The 21287-nt window shown below is 36.1% G+C and overlaps 1 protein-coding gene across 1 annotated transcript in view; it reads left to right on the top strand.

Annotated features, from left to right (window-relative positions):
• Positions 1–330: 330 nt before the first annotated feature.
• The window catches only part of ROBO1 (roundabout guidance receptor 1), a gene marked incomplete at both ends in the record, with an annotated part of 515624 nt that continues 494667 nt past the window's right edge, over positions 331–21287 (top strand). Inside the window, one exon of the mRNA XM_080612700.1 lies at positions 331–439. Within this exon, the coding sequence (XP_080468826.1) occupies positions 331–439 (109 nt within the window). The remainder of the gene's footprint in view (positions 440–21287) is intronic.

Here is a 21287-nt window from a genome sequence, read left to right as displayed (position 1 = left end):
GACTGAGAGGTGGCAGAGGCAGGTGAGGAGCTGGTGGCTTCTGAGGGGCCACAGAAAGCTGTCAGTGCGTCTCTTCGGCATCTGAGTGCCAGAGGCTCCTGGCTAGGGGGAAGCCTTTACAACTCTTCTGTTTTTACATGCCCTGGATAAAGGCAATAAGAGATGCAAGGGAAATTTTTAATAAACATTTCTATTAGGGATTATATTTTACACTCCCTCTGCCTCTGCCAAATGCTGTTAGCTCCAATTATTCATTCCTAAGGAAAGTCTTCTAATTCATCTTCATCAGTACTCCAGGTAGAGGTGATCTATATTTTTTTGTTACCTGGCATGGCTCTGCTGTCACTGCTGCTGCTGCTTGGGCTAGTAAACATAACTGCTGCTGCGGACGTCGCACCTAGAATAAAAGCGGGGTCAAGGTGGAGAGGTGAAAAGAATCGTGAGTAACCTGGGCTTTTCCTTTTCTTCTCAGCTCTCTATTTGGAGAAATGTGTTAGGCCTTGTTTTGCTGTGTAATTCTTCTCTGTGGGGTTATTCTTTAATGATAACCTTAAGGCTATATAATTTTAGGTATTTAAATATGCATGTAGAAAGCACGGGCCACACCTTCCATATGCTCCACACAGCTGCAGTATAGTCCTGTATTCCACTGCAAGCTTTCTGAACTGCCTGTGCTGATTAACTCCTCTGTTTCCAGAGAGTTGTGAGATTTCCAGGCTACAGTCAGCTGTACCTTTTCTATTTATAGTCTTACCATTCTGCATGTTATTTCAAATGTTAGTGTTAGCAACGGTAGCGGAATTTACAGGTCTGCTGTTTGTGTGAAGGAACCTTGTAACCACAGCCAGCGGTTATGCTGGGTAACCTCATGGATATAAATGGGTAACTGCAGTTTAAAATCTACAGGTTTAGAAAGGGGAATTTAACACAGCATTGCAGCTTCTGCAGGGTTTGTCAGTGCTACACTTAAAAAGAGAAAAGAACGTTGCTATTAGAAAAGATGAGTCATGGTAATATTTGGGAGTCAGACTTCCTACTGCATACACAGCTGCTTGACTGAAATAGCCAGAGGATTATTTTCATTTAAAGGACAACTCAGCTCTTCCTGGCATTATTCTTTATTCATGTCCAGCTACTTATAAATAAGCATGCCCATGATGGGCAACATACTATTGTCATTATGCTTGTGAATTTTTGCTGTGATTTTGGGGTTTTTTAAATACCTAGATTACAAAAAAGGGAAGGAGTATGAAAACTGAATTAAGGCTTTCAGTTTAATTGAGTTAAATGTGATATTTTTGCTTGGAAAATATATGTGAATATATCTGAAAATAACCAAAACTTGTAGGGGTGTCTGTTGGCATCATTGGGATGGATATTATCTTCAAAGTCATGTTATCTGGAAGCTGATCTGCAGCTTGAGTAATATTTGTCTTTCCTAAAATGCAAACATACATATCAATAAATCTGCCACCTCTCACTTGGTCAAATCAGCAGCATTATGGAAAGAGGTGCTGGACTGAGTGGAATGGAGTGCCTCATTCACTTTCAAGTAATTTACATGTAAAAAATACACTTCCCACACTATAGGCCATTAATGTGTGCATAAGTGGTGCACAAAAATAATGTTCTACAGTTTATAAATATTTGAGCAGATTAGCTAACTTTGACTAAAAGAGCCCTTTAATTTAATGGATGTGGAAACTGAGGCACAAATCTAATGAGACTTCAAATATAGTGAATAGAAATTCTTCCACAGCATGTCTCTTGCTCAGTAAGAAGGTCTTCTAAAATACGTAACTGTGTATCTTCTCAAGTATTACCTTTTCTGCAGGGAAAAATGATGCATTTTCATTTTTGATTCACTGATTTTCAGGTGTTAGGAAGTTTGTGTTTCTGAGTATTTAGTGGGACTTTTTCTATGAAGAACTGAAATAGCTGAGATATAGACATTAATGTCTCACAAAAGTGTTAATGAAGGTAATTGGTTTGGGATGACATTTAGCCGTGATGTGCAAATAACACAAAGATACAGGAGTTTAAGAGCACCACAACTATAATAGATCATTTAATGTTATCTGTAGTTGGATATTATGTCTTATGGATTCAAAATGCTTGCTTCTGTCAGGACACAGGGGTCTCAATTCAGCACATTGGTAATATCTGGTTAAAGGAAAAATAGAGATGTAGATTAGGTTTTATATTGTATTGCTATTGTGGTAATTGCTTAGAGAGTTCAGTTCTGGAATGTGTTAAAAGTTATGGATCTGAATAAACTCTTCTTGAAATTAAGAGAATGTGTTTGAATCAGACTTTGATGTTCGTTTTATTTAAATACTAGCAGCAGCGTCACTAAGAATAGGAGAGATTTTACAGGAATGCCATTTGCTTTGTATACTATTTGGCTTTGCTATTCATGGTGTCAAAATTTCTCTAGTAGCAGAATGCAGATATCATGCAGAACAGGATCCTATAGGGAGTAGACAGCTCCTTTCTGACAAAAGAGAACGCCAGAATGTTGTGTAATTGTAGCCGATGGATTCTTTGTCGATTACTATTAACATTGTGTATCTGGCTGTCAGTTGACATAATACTCAAAGATGTTCTTTTGCTGGTTTATTTTTGCACAATATAGTTAAAAATACTAATGAAAAAATACTCTGAGAAAGCTTGACTTTGTGCTCATTTAATTGGGTTACACTTAGGTTGCGAAACCAAAGCTGAAAAATATGACTCTAAATTAAAAAGAACATGGCTAGTTTCTGCAACTCTTAACAGGAATTTTCACTAAGTCATTCAGATGTAGCAATTTAACAATGCTTTAAAAGTAGTTTATATTTACAATACATTGAGATTTCAAAATACTTTTGCTCCAAGTGATCTATTAGAAGATAGAATAACTTTTCATTTCTTTAGATTCTCTGTGATGCTTCTCCAAAAAATACCATGGTATATTAAGAGGCATAATGAGTGACACAGAAAAGATGTCATTATCCAAGTTCTAGCCTTGTGTCTCAAGGGCAGGACCAAAGGGGTCCAGCAGGACCATAATAAAACTCTCTTTTCTACGAGTAGTGTTCAGTCTTGGAACTGGGAAAGTTGTAGCCTAGTTCTGCTCCATGATAGGTAAAATGAGTGAAATCATATTTGGGGAAGGTGGGAAGAACTGATCATTCCTGACAAAACCAACTGCAACAAAAACAGTATGTAAGGAATATAAGGAAATTTATTCCCTTATGCATCTCTACTACTCATTATAACAGCATCTGTGTGGGGTGAGGGGGGAACAGCATGTATCTTGGAGGTAATATTAAACATACAAATTGTTTAAATATATGAAAAATGTCACTGCTTAATTGCATAGGCAACAATGTCTCCTGGCACATGTTATAACTTTTTCTGTATTAATATTTAAGAAAGCCAATTATCGTTTGAATGCTTGTATTTTATAAACTACATGATTATGATCATGGGGAATAAAAAAGAAATCTCACTGTTATTTTGATACTGAAATGATGATGTATTCAGACTGTCTGACTGTCTCTCAGAAGAACTGTACTATAGAGTAATACCATGGTTGTTACTAATTGCTATACACTGCACATAATGTTTACACTGAAGAACGTACAGGCCTATTTTCTGACATTTATAAGTTTGTGTATTTATTACTGTACTACATATAATCTTCTTTTTAAGGAAATTTTAATCAAAATGGTTTGCTTACTCTGAATAAAATATATTTTCTCTTAGAGAATATAATTGCAGTTTTCTGGGCAAGTTTTGGATGTTGTATGTAAAGATCAGAATTGAAAGCTGTCACAGAGTAAATTGCTGGAACAGAAATGTGTTCCATATTTTCGGTAGACAGAATTATGACGTTTAAAGAGTTTACAAGGGGCTAAAATTATTCTTATTGTTCAATTCATTTTGCATTTCAGGCAAAGAGCTTGAGATCAGCATGATTGTTTTATCTGCTATATTTGTCATTAGGACTATCAAATGCCATGGTCTTTGGTTAGCCATAGTTATTACTAGGAATGTCAGTAATTATCACTAGTAAAGAAGAGAGATACCTGTTCTTGCTGATTCTTTTTATGTTGAAATGTTGAAATACGTATACATATACACATAGACACATACATGTATGTAATATATATAGATATGCATATGTAATGTCCACTTCCATATGCTTTCTAAAAGTTCCATAACTCTCTCACTTGAGCACTCAGGCACAAAATATGCTCTTGTTGAACCTGGATGGTAGTAAAAATTTCCTATCATTTCTGTGTATTGTTCTTTTCGTGAAGAATTGGTTTCAGTGAAATTTAAACCCATGAAAGGGAACGCCGTGCAGTGGGACTCACTGTTTGTCCTGGGTTCCGCACCTAAACCGCGACACTCTGGAGAAAGGACTGACCTTTGCTTCAGACTTTTACTCCTGAAGCTTAGAACATAAAAAGCATGCATGCATCCAATGAACCGACAGTATGCACGTTTGTGGGCCTTATTCCTTTGGAGGAACTTTACGTAAAGAAAAGGATGATCAAGAAGGCAAGCCACAGACAAGATTCAGCCTGTCACTCTAGAACAGAATGTGTTGTGCATTTGTGAAGATTGAATTTAATGTCCAAAGATTTTACAACTCAAACTCATAGAAAAAGAGGGTAAAATTAATTACTAGACAATAAAGGTATCTTTGAGTTTCATCCCTAAATTATACATGACTTAAACATAGAATATTCAGGTTCAGGTGAAGAAAGTTGAAAATGTTATCAAAGTTTTCCTAGAAAAAATCTAGCAACAAAAACTGCAGAAAAACATTATATAGGTGATATTCTTCTGGATTTCAAAGCTATTCATAGAATATATTGAATTAGGAAATGTAAGAAAAATGTCAGTGTATTTGTTAATCTAATCAATCAATATGTGTATTAATGTATAAAGATTATTTATTATTTTGATAAGAGTTTTCACTTTTAGAAAATAAATGTTTATATATCCATAAAATGGCAAAAAATAATGGTAAAAAATTGTAAATAGAAAAAAATCCAATCAAAATTCCTTTTTTTTCTTGTCTGAACAGTGAATATATTTAATTTTTCAGATTTATTTAGAAACAGACAGTAATTTAAACTTTCAGTCTATTGAGGGATTCTTTGAGACATAAAGCTTTAAGATTACTATTATGTATAAATAGCAATAGAAAAAGAAAAGGTTAAAAAAAATAGGAATAATAATAATAAAAAAGAAATAAGAAGAATTAAGAATAATTTCCTCTAATTACTTTCTACATTCAAATAAACTTCCAATGGTGAAGGATTCTCCTTAAAATTATATTGGCAATCACAATTTGCTTTTAAAATATGTTGCTTGTTTTCAGGGTTCATACTGGTAACTGAGACCTATTTGGTATTTCTATTTGACTTAGCTAACGCTGAGTCGTCAATCTAACATTTAATGTAGGTACATACAGGGCTACTTTACTCTGTTAAAAGCTGTAACAATCTTCTGTTACAGTGATAAAAGCCCATTATCAACATATTAGTCATCCATCTGCCCTAGTGCAATGTTTTCTAGGTAAAGTAAATACGCTGAGATTGTTTGCTTGTTTTCTGCTAAAAATGCTAAAAATGTTGCATTGCAATTCATTGATTAGTTGATTTATTATGATATTGGGCATTCATAATTTTTACCTATATTCCATTGAAAAAGAAACAATGTCTTAATACTGTTGCTGCAAAGTCTAGCTGTTTTCATCTGACTCATCACAGGTTAGACAAGTTGAAGTGTGCATTGGGGTTAAATACTGCAAGATATTCCATGGTTTATATTTGATTACCAAATTAATATATTCTTCAAATAGTTTTCATAAGAAGGCAAAGAAATCTGGTATGTGGCTTTATCAGTGTGAATCCATGAAATAAAGTACAGATTTAACAGTAATGTTGCTGCCTCAAATATAAATATGCTTGAAAAGAACAAGATCAAAGCCAGTACTGAAAGAACTTTGGAGGAATACCTTATGCATTAAATGCTAAAAAAAATATCTTTGTTTACAGCATTAAGAACATGTTAGGTCTATCTGCTGTTTCCATGGGAAAGTCATCTCTAACTTTGAACCAGACTCAGGTCTATAAGCTGGGGCTGCGAGACCACTATGGGTTTATTTGATCATGCCTGGGTGTCGTGTGCTGCAATGAGCCCTTTAGAATGAGGTGGGCTATAAAGTCTAGGGCAGATGAATTGCTCTGTAGTCATCCTTTCACCAGGGAGCCATTATCCCTCATGAAACTCTTCCCAGGCATGTCACTGGCCATGTGTCAATCTTTCCATGCAGAGTGATCACTGGGCTTCCCAGAGAAATAGAGTAGCTCCTGGAGCCCACCAAGGACAAGAAGTTAATTTCTCTGCCTAGATGAACCCTCCTGGTTTGATGTAAAATAGTGTAAGGTTGAGTACACCTGGTTTAGATTGCTAAAAATAAGTGTTCTTTCAAAGAAAACAGCAAGCTCCTTATCCTACAGAAAAAAAGAAAGTTCTACTTGAACTTCTGTCTTTGATGTTCGGATTTGCTCTTTTGATACAGTATTTAACCCTGACATGTATCAAATAATTTCAATATGCAAGTTTGCCCATTAATATGATCTTGAACTACATGCTTTCTTGGAAGCTTTAAAGAGAATCCCAAGACCAAAACCATTTGGTGTTCTTTGGTGTCAAAGCATAACCAAAAAGGTCTAATAGAGCCTTTCCTAACTTTGAGGCCATTTTCAAAGTACTTTTTTTAATGCTTTTCGGGTGGTTGTATTTCTTATAAGAAATCTTGTTTCACACCACACTGTTTTAAAGAATAGTGTTTTACCACAGGCATTTTAATGTCATGGAACTCAGTATCTACAAAGAGCTATGAACAGAAGAGATAGTTGTCTTTAGATACTGAAGACTTTTTTTCTCCTTGTGTAAATATGGCTGATAAGAATGGTGAAAAGACACACTAAGAATAAAAGGAGGGAGATTTAAAAAGAAGAAAAAGAAGAGAGAATTGGAAGCAAACAAAGTGATAGTTAAATAGCTTTCAGCTGAAGGAAAGTAAAGAAAAATATAAGGATATGGAAGGGCACAAAACAAACTACTTCTGCTGTTACCATTTAACTAATTTGCAATTTCTCATGCAAACTACTGACTCTGTAGTATTAACTTCAGTGTTCTACTTTCATTGCAGTGTCTGTAGGATCTAGGAAATTACCTCTTATATCAAGAAATAAATTCACTTAGAAGTTTAATTTGTCTAATTTATGAGGATAAAATGAACTGTTTTATTTTAAAATTGCTTCAGTAAGATTTTAGCTTAGAAACCAAAGTGAGATGACATTGATTCATAAAACCATAAGGATTTCAGAGTAATTAAAATTTGGAACATTTGGTACCCCAGAACTTTTGACCTTTAATAGATTTGAATGGAATGGAAATTAATTTCAAAGTACCATATGATAGTCAATGAAGCTGCTGTGAGATTACATTACTGTAAGACACTCCACAATTTCAAGAAAACTCTTAAATAATTTTGAAGTACTTCTATGAAGAGAAAAAAACTATAACTTGTGTGCTTCTACTTGTTCTATTTTTGTGTAAAATTATTCAATTATATATTTATAGAAATTTTAGTCATTTCTGAATAACAACAAAATTATTCTTGTAACTTAGTTAGATGGAGAGATATATATCCATTTCTTTTTGTGGGCCTTCCTGTGCCATCTGTTAAAGCCAGCCTTTGTATATTTTCCTATGTTTTCCTTTAAATATATTTGATGATAATTTCTTTTCAATCACGCTGTAGTCAAGTTCTAAAACATTGTATGTATTTCTGACACCTACAAGAGTAGCTTTATTTATCTTATTTTATTTGAATCTCCTTATTTTATCTATAGCCTAGGACAATGGAAGAGTTAACACCATTCTTTACATGAGAATCTCTACTAAAATCCCCAGGGACTGCATTCCTTTCTTTTTTCTCCTTGTCTTAGATAGCCAGGTTCCCCAATCATGCATCTCCCTCTGCCTCTTTTTTTGGTGATATATGAAATCATTAGTCACAAGTATCCAAACAGGAACATGAGGACCACCCAGTTCCTAGATAAGCAGTTTGTGGCGCTCCAGGTCTGCTTTCCTGCCAAGAGCACCATTATTAATTCCAAACATCTAAAACCATGATTAAAAAATCTCATTTAGAAAAGAACAGCAAAGAACCCCCTTGTTGCTCTTATGCTGATCTTACAGCCTTGCACTTACACTCAGCTCCTCCATTTTCAGGCCATTTCCCAACACAAGACAGAATCAAATAGTCATTGCTTATCTTGATGGGCCTGGAGCTCTAACTGGGACACTGTCTTGTATCCTGCTGCTAATGAAATGGCAAGACATAGCCAGCTACATAAGACACAGATGCATTGCTGCCTAATAGGGGAGAAACAACTCTGAACCACAGCACTTTCTGTATTTCCTTTCTTTCTTTAAGGGATACTTTCCTTCTGATGATCTTTCTCTTCTTCTTGTGAACCTGAAATCCTGCTGTCAGCCTACTTTCCCACAGCCAGGAAAGGGAAAGGAGACAGGCACTCTTAATCCTTCTCTGCCCTTTCAGGGAATAGCAAGTGGGAATACAGTGATGATGAGTTGCCTCGGCATGTACTTGGGAGTATCTTTATTTCTTCACCTCATGTGCTTATTTCACTTCTACTTTCTTCTTTTTCCCATACTTTTCTGGTGCCCTGGTTGCAATTTTTTAAGCTTTTTCAAGCTGCTCCAACATACTGCATCTTTTCAAGTACCTATGTGAGTCAGCCCTGGGCAACCAGCCTTCCTGTGGAAATAAGGAACTTGGTACTGCTGTGATCCATATTCTAGTCTGTCCTTGGGATTTTATTTCATACCTCTTGGAGAACTGGGGACTAGACTGGTATTTCCACCATCAGAGTTACTTTATGTGGCTCTCTAACATACCTGCTGAATTTCAGCAAGAGGAAGATTCTGGATTGCAGGTTGAAGGATCAGAAAATCTGACTACCACTGTCTACCTGTATTGGCTGAGATGTTTAAGCCAAAATAAAAATATTTCCCTTTAATTTTCATTTCTTTTTTACTAAAGTCTTGATTTTTGTATCATGAGTTGCACATATGTGATTCTATAGGAAGGCTATTTTGTTTACGCAGATACTGTAGGTGATGATGATTGTGCTTATCTGTCTCAGAGCTTCAAGGGAGAGCCATACATGGGAATACATTGACACCCTCCAGACTGTCTTAAAGTCCTTTGACTTTGCTTATAAACAAGGTTTATTTTTTCTATACAATGTAGTTTTCAGAAAACATGTATAAAATTAGTTATTACTTTGTTTTATTTTTATTTATTATACATAGGCTGTAAATATTTTTCTGATATGCCGTTTGGTTTGTTATTTGTATATACATAAAAATGAACAGTTGCCTTATTCATCACTGTCCCACTGCAGGTCTGCCCTCCAGTGAAATTATTGCTTTAAAATGATATGACACTGGACTGCTGATGTTATAAATCTGCCCCTCTGTCCTGGGTCCAGCTTAAACCATGACACCCTCTTGCTACAGATGAAAAAAATCCTTATGGCAATGAATATTCATAGAAATATTTATTTCTATGTGAGAGATTAGTGAATGAATAACATATATGTGTTTTTTAGAAATGGAACTCAGTGTCAACCTGGATGTATTTCTCTATTGTGAAAGGATGCATGTCAGAGAAATAAGGGAAAAAAATAGTAAACGCGAAGCTTGCTCTGTATAGAACACCTCTAGGGTAATACATACTTTATGTTTGCTGGACATTCTTTGGATTTTCGCACTGGGCTATAAAAACAGCAAATCAGAAAAGACTCTTCTAAAAGTGGAAGTTGATGATAGTGCTGCATTTCTTTCTTTTGCTATTCCAAAGCTACAAGAGTGCACACTCAAGACAACTATTTTTACAATTCCTGAAGAAGAGCTTGTGAGCTTGAATTTATTTTCTAATTGCTGTGTGTTCAGTGGCCCCTTCAGTGACCTGATTTACTTGCTGTTTGCGAACACCCATTTAAACCGGGTTTGTTCACAAATGATAAGGGAATGGCTGTTCTTTGTGCAATTACCCATATTTGCATTCTTACAAGTAATAAATGACAGGTATTTCAATTGTTCTCTTTCTCTTTAAAAGTTTGCAATCCAATTAGGCATCAAAAAATATAGCATGTGAGTTCAGAGACTAGCCACATACTATGTAAATAAACTTAAACAAATATGAATTAACATAGATTCAGCAATGCATTTGCAGAAAAGCATTGCCTATATTTACAGGGATATGTTTATAAAAATCATGATTACTTCTTAGACAATGAAAGAATGCATGAGATCATTTATTTGCCATAGCAAGTTCTGGCTAGTACTGTGATACAACATCATATGTTTTTTCTATGATTCAAAACTACTAAGGCAAAATGCCATGAAACGTCATTTGTGCCCCAAAAATGCTTGGAATATCAGTGTGTTTCTAATGAACCTACTGAGTATGATATCAAACAAAACCAAACCAAACAAAAAAAAAGGAAATTCACATACAGCAAGAATAATGAAGCCTATTGATGTGTGTCTCACATTGGTTTGTTTTAGTATCCTTAAAGGTATATGTATATTGTCAATTCCTTCCTCTCCCTTTCTGCTTATTTGTAGCTCAAGCCTCTATCCTTGGCAACAACTTTTCCGGTAGTAAAGATGCTTGTAGGGTCTCTCTGTCTTATCCAGCCTCCTGTTTTCATGCTATATGTTAAGATCTTAGTGTCTCTGAGAAACTCCAAGATAAAGGGCTCAGCAGGAATTTGGGCAAAATAGAACAAAAGCCTTTTCCATTTGCAAACCACATACTTGAGTGGAGGAAGGCACTGACCATTCACTCTGTACTTGAGTAATTAATGTGAAAATTGCATGAATTATAAACCTCTACAAAAATTTAGACTTGGACACGCTATATAGTAAATCTTTGTGTGAAAATCTGTCTCTGATGACTTGAGCTGAAAAATGTAACTGCTACAGAAAAATACATTTATTTTCTGTTCTTTTACATATGTTCAGAATCAACCAGTTCCCTACTCTCAATTACACTGCCTTTCATCGAGGTTTTTATGTGTTTCAGCCTACCCAATGGACTGAATTTTCAGGCTGGGAAATTACCCCTGTGGAATGTTTCCTCTGATATATTGCAGTCCAGAAATGGACTTGCTTTTGCTTCCTGCATTTTTATTTGCATTTTCTCCTTAACAGGCTTTGCTGAAAGGAACTACCTTTTGGAGGTCTTGCTCTCTTTCATGCCTTCACCCTTGCTCTTCCAAAGTAAGTCTAGGCAGTCACAAAGTGCACAGAGAAAGCTTCTTCATGTTTTGGGGGTACCTTGGGTATCTTTCACTAGCTCAGGCACATGGGAAATCTAAGCAAAAGGAGTCACTAAAGAAGAAATGTCACTAAAGAAGAAATGTCACTAAAGAAGAAATGTCTCCCAGTTGCTGATCCTTATTTTAGTTTTTGAATTAGAGCTGAGGAGGCTTCAAGAATTTGCCTAAATCCTTAGTTATGAAACAAGTTTTTCTCAGAGAGATTTCTGCGACACAAGGAAACACATTGCACTACAGAAAAATCAAGATATTTAATGAGAAACAGATGGGGCCTGTGTATTGTTAATGGAGAAAGACTACTGTTTTGTGTAAAGAGAAGCCAACATGTAACAACAGGAATAAAACCAGAGTAGACTTAAAGACATTGTAGCAAGATGTGAGTTTTACGCTTGGTGTTTTAGATATAGCTTAAAATAATGTCTTTTTAATTTAAAATAATTACTTTATAACATACGTTCAATATGCATATCTTCATAAAATAAAAACTCCCCAAACAAACAAAAGCCACAAAAACTTATATATATTCCTTTTTTGTTGTTGTTGTTTTAGTGCTTTCAATGTCATTTTACAGACATACTTTCTTTCTTAACACCAGTTGTCCCTTTACAACAATACTCAATATTTTCTTCTCGATCAGTTTCTGGTTGCTTTAACATCTGTTGATGGGATTTGTTAATGTTCAGGTACCAATAAAAATACTTTTTTCTTTTTTGTGTGTGTGTGTTTAGCAACTTAAGAAGAATCTAACTACGTTTCCTTGAAAATAAAGTCTCACTGACTTAGTTTTCTTTTTTCTTAAAGACCATTGGGAATATTACAGTTCTACATGTCAACTACTAATGGTTTTAGATCCAATATTTGATGTAAAAATTGCATGAACCTGAATAGTAATGCTCATGTTTATTTTTTTTTTAGCAAACCTGCTTAGTTTCGTATAACACTACGACATTAATGTCTTCTTTTTATGACTGTAAACATTTTAGTTTGGGTTTTATATGCAGCACCTTTAAGCTTTAATTGGACATCTGATAGTCTGTGTACACAAGCACCTCCCAGATAATGTGGAAAATGTAGACCAAGAACCAATGATGCTATTGTGCTGGTGTATGCAGACTTTGGCCTGTTTTGTCAGATTGTCTCCCAGGAGTGTCTGCTGTATTTCAGGAACCCTTTTCATATGAACTGTTAGAGAAATATGAAAATGATGAGGCAGGTGCCAAAGCAAATCTTTGACAGGCATTTTATCCCACCCAGATTATAAAGTTCACACTTGTTGGTTTCTTTTTTTAATCTTAAATATTAAAAACTTCAACTGTGAGTCTGGTAAAGTTACATCTCTGACTTCTGATATGTGTTCAATCTAATATCATATGGTGTAAGTACAATCCATCATTCTGTTCCTGTAGATACTTTGGTCTATACTGGCTTGCTTTTAGGGGATTCATGCTGTAGCTAGAGAACAACAAATGTTATCAATTTGTTTTCTGACAGATCCTTTGAGAAGTTTTTTCCCTTTCCTTCTGCAGCTGCAGCACCTTCTGTTCTGTGAAAATGTGTAACATCAGAATGAACCAATTTGGTCTTTCTATCTCATTGTCACTTTTAATTTAACTACAGGAATCATCAGTGGTCACCTAGCAGTGTTGTGATTTGAAGAGTTAGTTCATTCTGGGATTCAGCTTTTGGGATGGCATTTCATCAAAAGTATTCTGACATAGCCTCATTTCAAGAAATATAATCTAGCAACCTCACTGTGGCAGTTGTACTATCTAAAGACATTAATTGATCCATTTTCTTCACATCACTACCAGGTGCTATAAGTATTACTGTGTTTGCTGTCTTTACTTCATGGATGAAGTTAATGACAGACAAAGTGTGTATGAGAATTTGCAACAGAATATTAGTGGTTGCACAGATTCTTGTCTTGTAGTTTGGAGCTTATGAAAACATGGTGAGATACATTGATATGTCAGTATGTAGTGCAAAGTCTATATATGGGTATTCTCTTGTACATTTTTTTGGCTCTAGATATGTTTTATGATGGCTACTAACAGTGTTGCCATATGCTGTGAGCAGCTAGGAAAATAGAGTCAATCCAGAAATATCTAGGCATATGTAGTTGTGGTCTTTTAGGGATGTTGCAGCAAAGGGAGAAAGCAAATGTAATTCTGGATTAGCTTAAGCATCTCTTTATTGATAAATTGGCACAGATTCCAGTAAAAGTTCTACATAATCTAGTGCGTATATATATATATAAGCATGTTCACTCCTGCTGTGTGAGAATGCTTTACGGTACCTAGTTCTTCTCACAAAGACAGAAGCTCATGACAAGGAAGATAAGCAAGAAAATAAAAATTGAAGCTATAGTTTCAGGACTTAAGCAGCTGTGAAAAACCTACAGCAGCTTTTTCATGATGGAGGAAAATGTGTTTGTGTTTTCTCTGGGTTGTAGCAGAATCAAATGATTTAGTGTTTTGTTTGGAGTCCAAGAGACTTGCTGTATAAGTCAGTTAAGGTAGTAACTAAACAAGGATGGTGTTCCTATAAAGGCTGAATTTAGCCTAGCTATCCCAAAGCTTCTCAACAGAGAGTTTCCTTTGAAGGATCCGGTAAAGGGAGCTTAGAGTGATTAACCTCATTAGGCTAAAGTTTGCCTTTGGACCACTCAAAGCGCAACAACGTTTTTGGACAGCACGTACCCTCTGTGGGTTTGGGGTCCTCAGTAAATCCAAAATGTCTTAGGAGCCAAAAACATATCTAGGAAAACATAACTCCAAAGCAGCCAGGAAAAAGATTCTCAGGGAACTGAATGTTTACAGTCAGATCAATCTCATTGAGATGTGAAATTGAAGATTGCAGATACACAATAGTGTACTGAGACCATCTTAGAAAATCTGAGTCTCTGTGCTCTCATAAAAAGCCCTGCTTTAAAGTTAAGTGATATTACTAAGCAAGAATAAGGTATTACTAAACAGTAAATCAGGCTTATATACACAGCAGGTCTCCATCACTCACACAGAGAAGGAAGTATTAAAAAATGTAGGATCTGATGGTACGTATCTGCCAGGTAGAACCTGCTCAATGGTTGAGTAATTACCAAAAGGGATGAATTCTTTTGTGACAGAACTTGAAAACAAATTTCTAATACTTATAAAGCATGCACAGCAGCATAGATGTCCCTCACATACACCAAGTGTTTACTCAGAACTTGGATAATTGTTACTTTCTCTAGATAAGTCATGAGCTATAAACTAGGTTTCTTTAGTATAAAACGGGGTTCTGGAATGAAGAGAAGCAGAAAGACACTTATCATTAGTTGGTTACAGAAGACCTGGATACATATATTTCAAAATACGCTGTGTTAAGTGTTAGGATTAACTGTTTCCAGTTTAGCAATAATTAGATAAATATAAATAAAATAATAATAATAATAATAGATCTGCATGAAATGTTGAGACATGACATCCGCCTGTACAGCTGGTTATGTTCTTTTCAGTGGCTTCCATAGTATACTGGGTTTGTTTACTTTTAACTGACAGCAATCTAGTTGTATGTGGTAGCAACTGAATTCTCCTATGAATGGGAAACATAACAGCATAACAGCTTGGGTTTTGTCATTATATCAGCAGAATAGAAAATGGTTTTCTTTGGAGTTAGCAAGGTCAATACCACTGTTACCAGTGAAACACAGATTCCAGGTTCTTCTGTGATAGTTTTTGTATCACTCATGGTTACCTGGCTTCTAGTGGGAGGCAGGACAGAAATACCTCATTCAGCAGAGGAGTGTCAAAGATGTTCCAAGCAATATGTTTTTACAATACCTTTACTTCTATTAAGCAAAACCGCCTCCTTAACCTTCCCAGTTTAGCCAGTCTGACTCCAAGTTTGCCTGATGTGACACTAAACTTTACTATTTCCTCACAGTCAAACTGTTATAGGTACTCACCCAAGAATTTGATCTTATAAAGATAAAAGAAAACAGAGCCCAAATGCCCAAGTCTCCTATACGTATACACAGAGATGAGGAACATAAACAGTGCCACCTGTGTTCAACCTGAGAGTGTGTCGCTGATTATTTTAGACCTCTTGGAAGATCTGTTGTATTAGTGCAGGCAGGATATTTCAAATAAAAATGTCCCTGCTTTGCAGTTGAATTATACCTGTTTCAGAAGGCTAGCATTTGGAGTACAATTATCAGCTATCAAAGGATACAACAAAGCTGCTAACTTCAATGAATGTGATTTCATGCTCAAATACTCAAAATGCTGCTAATGCAATTGTGGATTAGCACTGTCAGAAAATGCCAGAATTCAGATTAAAAAATCCAGCATTTACTTTGCATTTACATTATCCAACTGCCTTTGATCATGCAACACTTTTTCTGCACCGTGCATATGCATAAAGATGTGTTTATGTTCTTTGCTTGCCACTGTGTTGTTACTACAGTACTTCAGTACAGCAGTTACAGACAGGCTGAGTGGGAGAGCATTCATAAAGTAAATTGTCATTAGACTTTGATTTGAATTTTTATATGTACTGCTTTTTCAATCCCTTGTGTCAGTGTCAATGCCTGGCAAAATCTCCATGACTCTTTCCATAATGGTTCTGGTTCTTTTAAAGCCTTTAACAAACTGTGCACTTGGTCAGCTCTCTCACACCTTGTACTACAGCACCTGCAGTAAGCCTATGGTAACCCAAGTGTTTTCACTCATTCAGAAAACTGCAAATGTCTAACCTAATATTTCACTTGTGCAGTCTTATTATCTCTGCACCCTCTCACAACATGTTCTTAGGACATAATCTCCAAGTTCAGGGAAAGAAGCATATTTTCGTAGAAACATAGAATCATTTAGGTTGGAAAAGATCCTTAAGAGCAACTGTATTTTGTATATTTAGTGTATAATTTCCATGTATTCATATAGTAACAGAACCAGTACCTTCCAGAGCCAGGTGGGCACAGCTACTCACTGAAACATATGGCTTTGGTAGATTTTATCTTCCAGACTACACCTGCTCCAGTTATTCAATGAAAACATACTTGTGTGCTTACTAACAGAGAAAAAATGGTTCTCAAAACTAATAAGGCCATTTTTGCTTAATTAAAACCAATCACTTTCATGTGGGATGGCAGCATGGAAAAATAGCAGATCTCAGTGGTGAAAGTTCCAAAAAGTTATTAGTTCTTTGGAAAAAGGCACTAAAAGGGAACAGTTGTTCAATTTTGCCTCTAGGCTATTACTTTTATTCTTATCAATGTCTCACAACTAACAAACTCATTTGAGAAAGAGTAAAGATGAGACTGGAAAGAGTGTTGTGAACTATTTAAAGTGTGTTTGCTAAGAACTTTAAGATTCTTGGAATAATATGCTGTAGAATGCAAGGCACATTTATTTCAATAAGATACTGTAATTGCTGTGAGAAAGTTTGTTTTTTCTTTTGCTCTCAGCCTTAGTGTTTTAACTTTATCATAAAATGCATTTATACAAGTAAAAACAATGTTCCTAATACAACTTTGAGAAAACATTTTAACTTGGACCTGAGCCATTCAGGCTACATAACTGTCAACTACAATTGTCATTCTGGTGATTTGAAATCAACTCTTCAAGATTCACAGGTGATAAGAAATTTTGCTTGATTTGCAAAATGTGCATAGGTGATCAAACTAATGTAGAAAAGCTCCATTCACGTATTAATTATTTTAATTTAGTTGTTTGTGTGTAGCATAAAGTTATGGTGTAAATCTCACTTTGTACAGAATATTTTAGACAGTTGCGTTTTAACATGTGAGACAAAAGCCTTCCAGGATTCTGCTGCAGAAAACAGCTCTCTCCTCATCTCACAGAAAACACTAGTAGTATAATTAGTGAGATGAGTATGTGTAGGTACTGATCTTAAAGTAGTACTTGAACTTCTAAGAGGAGTTTTGTACGCAACAGGATTCATATGAATCTCAAATCCCAAAGTGAGGTAATGGGGAAAGGAATGGTTTGGGAATGTCCATGCTTTGGTGTAGTTAGCTGTTTGTGTGGATTTCTGGGTTTTAAATGATTAGGTAGCTTGTGCACACCAGTTTATGAAGGAGAATGAAAGACTGCTGTTAAACTAGCTGAGTGTTTTTATTCACCACTGTGGATTATCTTGAGTCCATCTATGGTGAGAAATAAGTATAAGAATAACCTCAAACTGAAGTAATAAACCTCTACTTGTCATACTCAAAACTTGCATCTGATTTCAATAACTATTTAATATATTGCCACAGATCTTTAAGTTGTTTTTGTTGTCAAGAGTTCAACAGACAAATGTGTAGTCAGGTGCCATTTAAAGACAGGAGAGTAGCTGTCTATCAGAAGCATAACCATTTCTGGACTAGGTCTGCTGCCTATGAGATGACAAATAACATAGTAGATGGAGTGTACTCCGAGTTACAGAGCAAAAAGAGGCCTCTTCCTCAGCTGGCAGAAATGAATTTAGTGATGAGATTGATTTGTACCAGCTGTGGGTCTGGCCCACTGTTAGAGTGGGAACAAAGAAAACAGCTCAGTAGCAGCCAGGTTTTGATGAAATTAAACTTTTAGAATGACATGGGAGATGAAGGTATGTGTTACAGAATTGTTTTGTAAAACATGGGAGTATTTTACTACTGTTATGAAAATACTATGTATTGTTTATGGCTTGGTGGTTTTCACTATTGGCTTTTGAGTCTGAGCTTGATTTGGTCTTGAGCAGGTTTTTTATTAAGTTCTTAACTCCAGTGAGTTAGTTGGTGGATACTTGCAATCCAGTCTTGAGAGGTTACTGCTGAACAGCATTGGGAAACAGATTAAATAATCTGAGAATTAGTAAACCTTAATATATGCCCCCTTGCAGGGGCAGCGTGAAGAAAACAGTGAGATAGGAACAGGTTGCCCAAGTAGCTTTTTCTGAAGAAATAATAATATGGTGGTCTTTGGCCTTGAGTTGGTAACATAAATTGGAATACAAAGCTAAAATAATTTTTTTTCAGTGTTGTCCTTTAGTCCTTTTCTTTGTGTTGTTCAAATTTCTGTGATTAAAGCTATACCTCATTGACTTTCACACACTTTCATTTTTACTGCACTCTTGTATTTGTTGCAAGGTCCTAGATGCGATGCAACTGGTGGTTTAACACAGCACATGCTAGGTGTCTAGTTCTAATTTTGGCAATCTAGAGTCAAAGCTTTTTTGTTAGTAAGTCCAGAATCTTAAAGTGAATAAACTTATTTCTCTTCCAAAGCTTTCCACACTGGGCTTTAGGAAAGTGGTGTGTAATGGAGTTTGAATCTTGTTGATCTCATTGAAGTGAGTAAGGTTGCCAGAAAGCAAAGGAACCCTTTTGGTTACAAAGAATTGGAGTGTACTTGATGATTTTAATGTCTGAAAGATAGAAGTGAGACCCTGTCAGCTAAATAAACTACATACAGTTCAGTGAAGTGCAGTCAAAGCTGTATCCTGCCATTAACTGTAAGGTGGGTAAATTGTAATTGTATTTAACTTAATAAGAACTATGTAATGTAATATATTCTTGTTTACTTTAGCACGCTGCATAAACACAATTGCTAGTTGTGGTAAGAGTTCTTAAATGATAATGCATGGTGTATGAGGTTGCTAGTATTGTGAAGCTATGGGAAAGCAATCTTTACTGGGAAAACCTCCATTGTCCTTGCAATAAAAGCATTCTTAAAAGAAGCTGGAGGAGATGGTTTTGTAAAACTGTAGTTTCTTCTGGTTTGTTGTTTTCCAGCTAAAGCAGGTGCATTGACAGGTAGCTGGTAGGAGTGTGAAGTTTCTGCATAAAGATGAATAAGGCTCTCTTTAGCAATTATCTCTCCTAACAGTAATTTAAGATTACCAGCTGGTATTTTGTATGTGGTGGGAGTTTTTTTCGGGGGGGGGGGGGTGGGGGGGGGTGGGGGTGGTGGAGTGCGGTGTGGTGGTGGTTGTTTTTTTTTTATTGTCAACAATTGCTCTCTCAAAAAGCATCTCTAAACAGTCATCAGAGTTTTGTGAAGCATGAGATTGCCTCTTGTACTCCTGGGGGGTACTTGCTCAGTGACCCAGCCTTCATCCTTAGGAACATGCTTTTTGCTTATTATGATACCGAGTCCACTTCAGTCCCAAGTTTGGGATCACAGCTGTTTTATGGTTCCAGTGGTCATTACCACCTGGCTTGCTGGGTTTTTATTTTGTGCTGTGGTAGTCTTTTTGCACACAATATGGTTTTTTTTTTTTTGCAGTATGTGCATTTAGCTAAGAGTTTGGGTGCTGGAGTTCAAAATTACAGTTCTAAAATCATGTTTCTCACCAGCTTGCAAAGCAACTCACAGTATGCTTACATGACACAGTGCCCTTTAATTCTGATATCTGTAATGCTGTCAGAACCTTATTCCTGGCTATCTGTATACCTCTAAGAGCTTTAACGTATCAACATTCTCTGCTAAGCACTCACACATACGAGAAGTCTTTATTAAATCTGAGTACTTCATCTTCTTGCTCTATGAGAATAGCTTACCTGTGGGAGCCCGGGTTCCTTGGTTTAGAATATATAATAAAAATCCTGTTCATAATACTAGCAAATATCTACCAGTTTGCTTCAAGTAAAGCGGGCAGTGAGGGCTGTTTACATATTCTACATCATGGTGGTTACTTTAAGGTCACTTTTGAATGCTACTTTGTCTTTTGATCCCATTAGCAATGTAATGAACTCTTGAAGAGGTTCGTTTGGCTGGGGGAGGGAATCTCCTTCCACTGATGCCAATTGTCAGCAGCATTTACCTTGTTTTACATTTGAAAGCATACCTATTGAAAACAGTCTGTGAAAAACCTCTATGCAAATAAAGCGTTTGAAACTGAGGTAGATCTCCTGGCTCTGGCAAACAAAATCTAGGAAGCTGTAAATCAAACATCAAGGCTCAGATTTCTGCTGTACTGTGAATATTACTAAGTTTCTATGTTAGTTTTGTGAAATGTTAAACTAAGGGACCATATCTTCCTGAAGCAGATAGGATCACTGTGCTAATTCAAAGGGGAGGCTGAGAGTTGTGAAGATAAGGCTATTGTGGAGGTAGATAAGGACAGGCAGAGTTTGAGGACATACCCAGAGTTGGCTTGATGAGCGAAATACACCCATGAAAGTTGTTAGGTGATTGGGGCTTTTAATGTACTTGAAGAAATAGGCTAGCCTGTCCTGAGAAGCTACTTGTGCCATAGCTGTGGTGAAAATGTGAGAAATAGTACCTGATATTCTTGGAAATTCTTTAAGAAACCCAATTCAGTTCAACTATAACAACAATGGGTTTAATTCTCATTTTACCCGTGAGCAGAGTTCACAGCTGAATTCTAACTAAAGTTGCTGTAGAAGCTATTAAAAGAATATAAGCAGCACTTTTTAAGATAAGATGATCTTCTGCAACTGCAGCCTTCTTTCATAAGTCTTAATTTTGCTTTCTTTAGTACTGAATGCTAAGTGAATTCTGTGGGTATGAAAGTCCTTTTCTGATGAACTGTGATGAACAGCAAGAGCCCTGGCTCTTACAGCTCCCGTTGCAATGTCTGATTGACAGGAGGAGTAGAAATTAAGGTTTAGGATAGGAACGTAGCCACAGAGGTTTGCACTTCATCCAGTGCATTCAGTCATTTAGGCCAAGACTCATATGTGCAAGACATAGATAAGAACTCCTTCAAGTTGCCTGAGCAGGGAGCTGAATATAAGCTATTGCATCCTGTGTGTGTGACTGGTGCTTTCTTGCAGGTGAATTCAGTGGAATTGGAACAGGCAATACATGCAGTAGTCTTTGAAGATTTAGGTTTTAGCTGTGA

This window comes from Psittacula echo (genome assembly GCF_963264785.1).
Source record: "Psittacula echo genome assembly, chromosome: 3".
Lineage (NCBI taxonomy): Eukaryota > Metazoa > Chordata > Aves > Psittaciformes > Psittacidae > Psittacula > Psittacula echo.
Note: the sequence above shows the minus strand (reverse complement) of the source record. Positions and strands in the feature narration are given on the sequence as shown.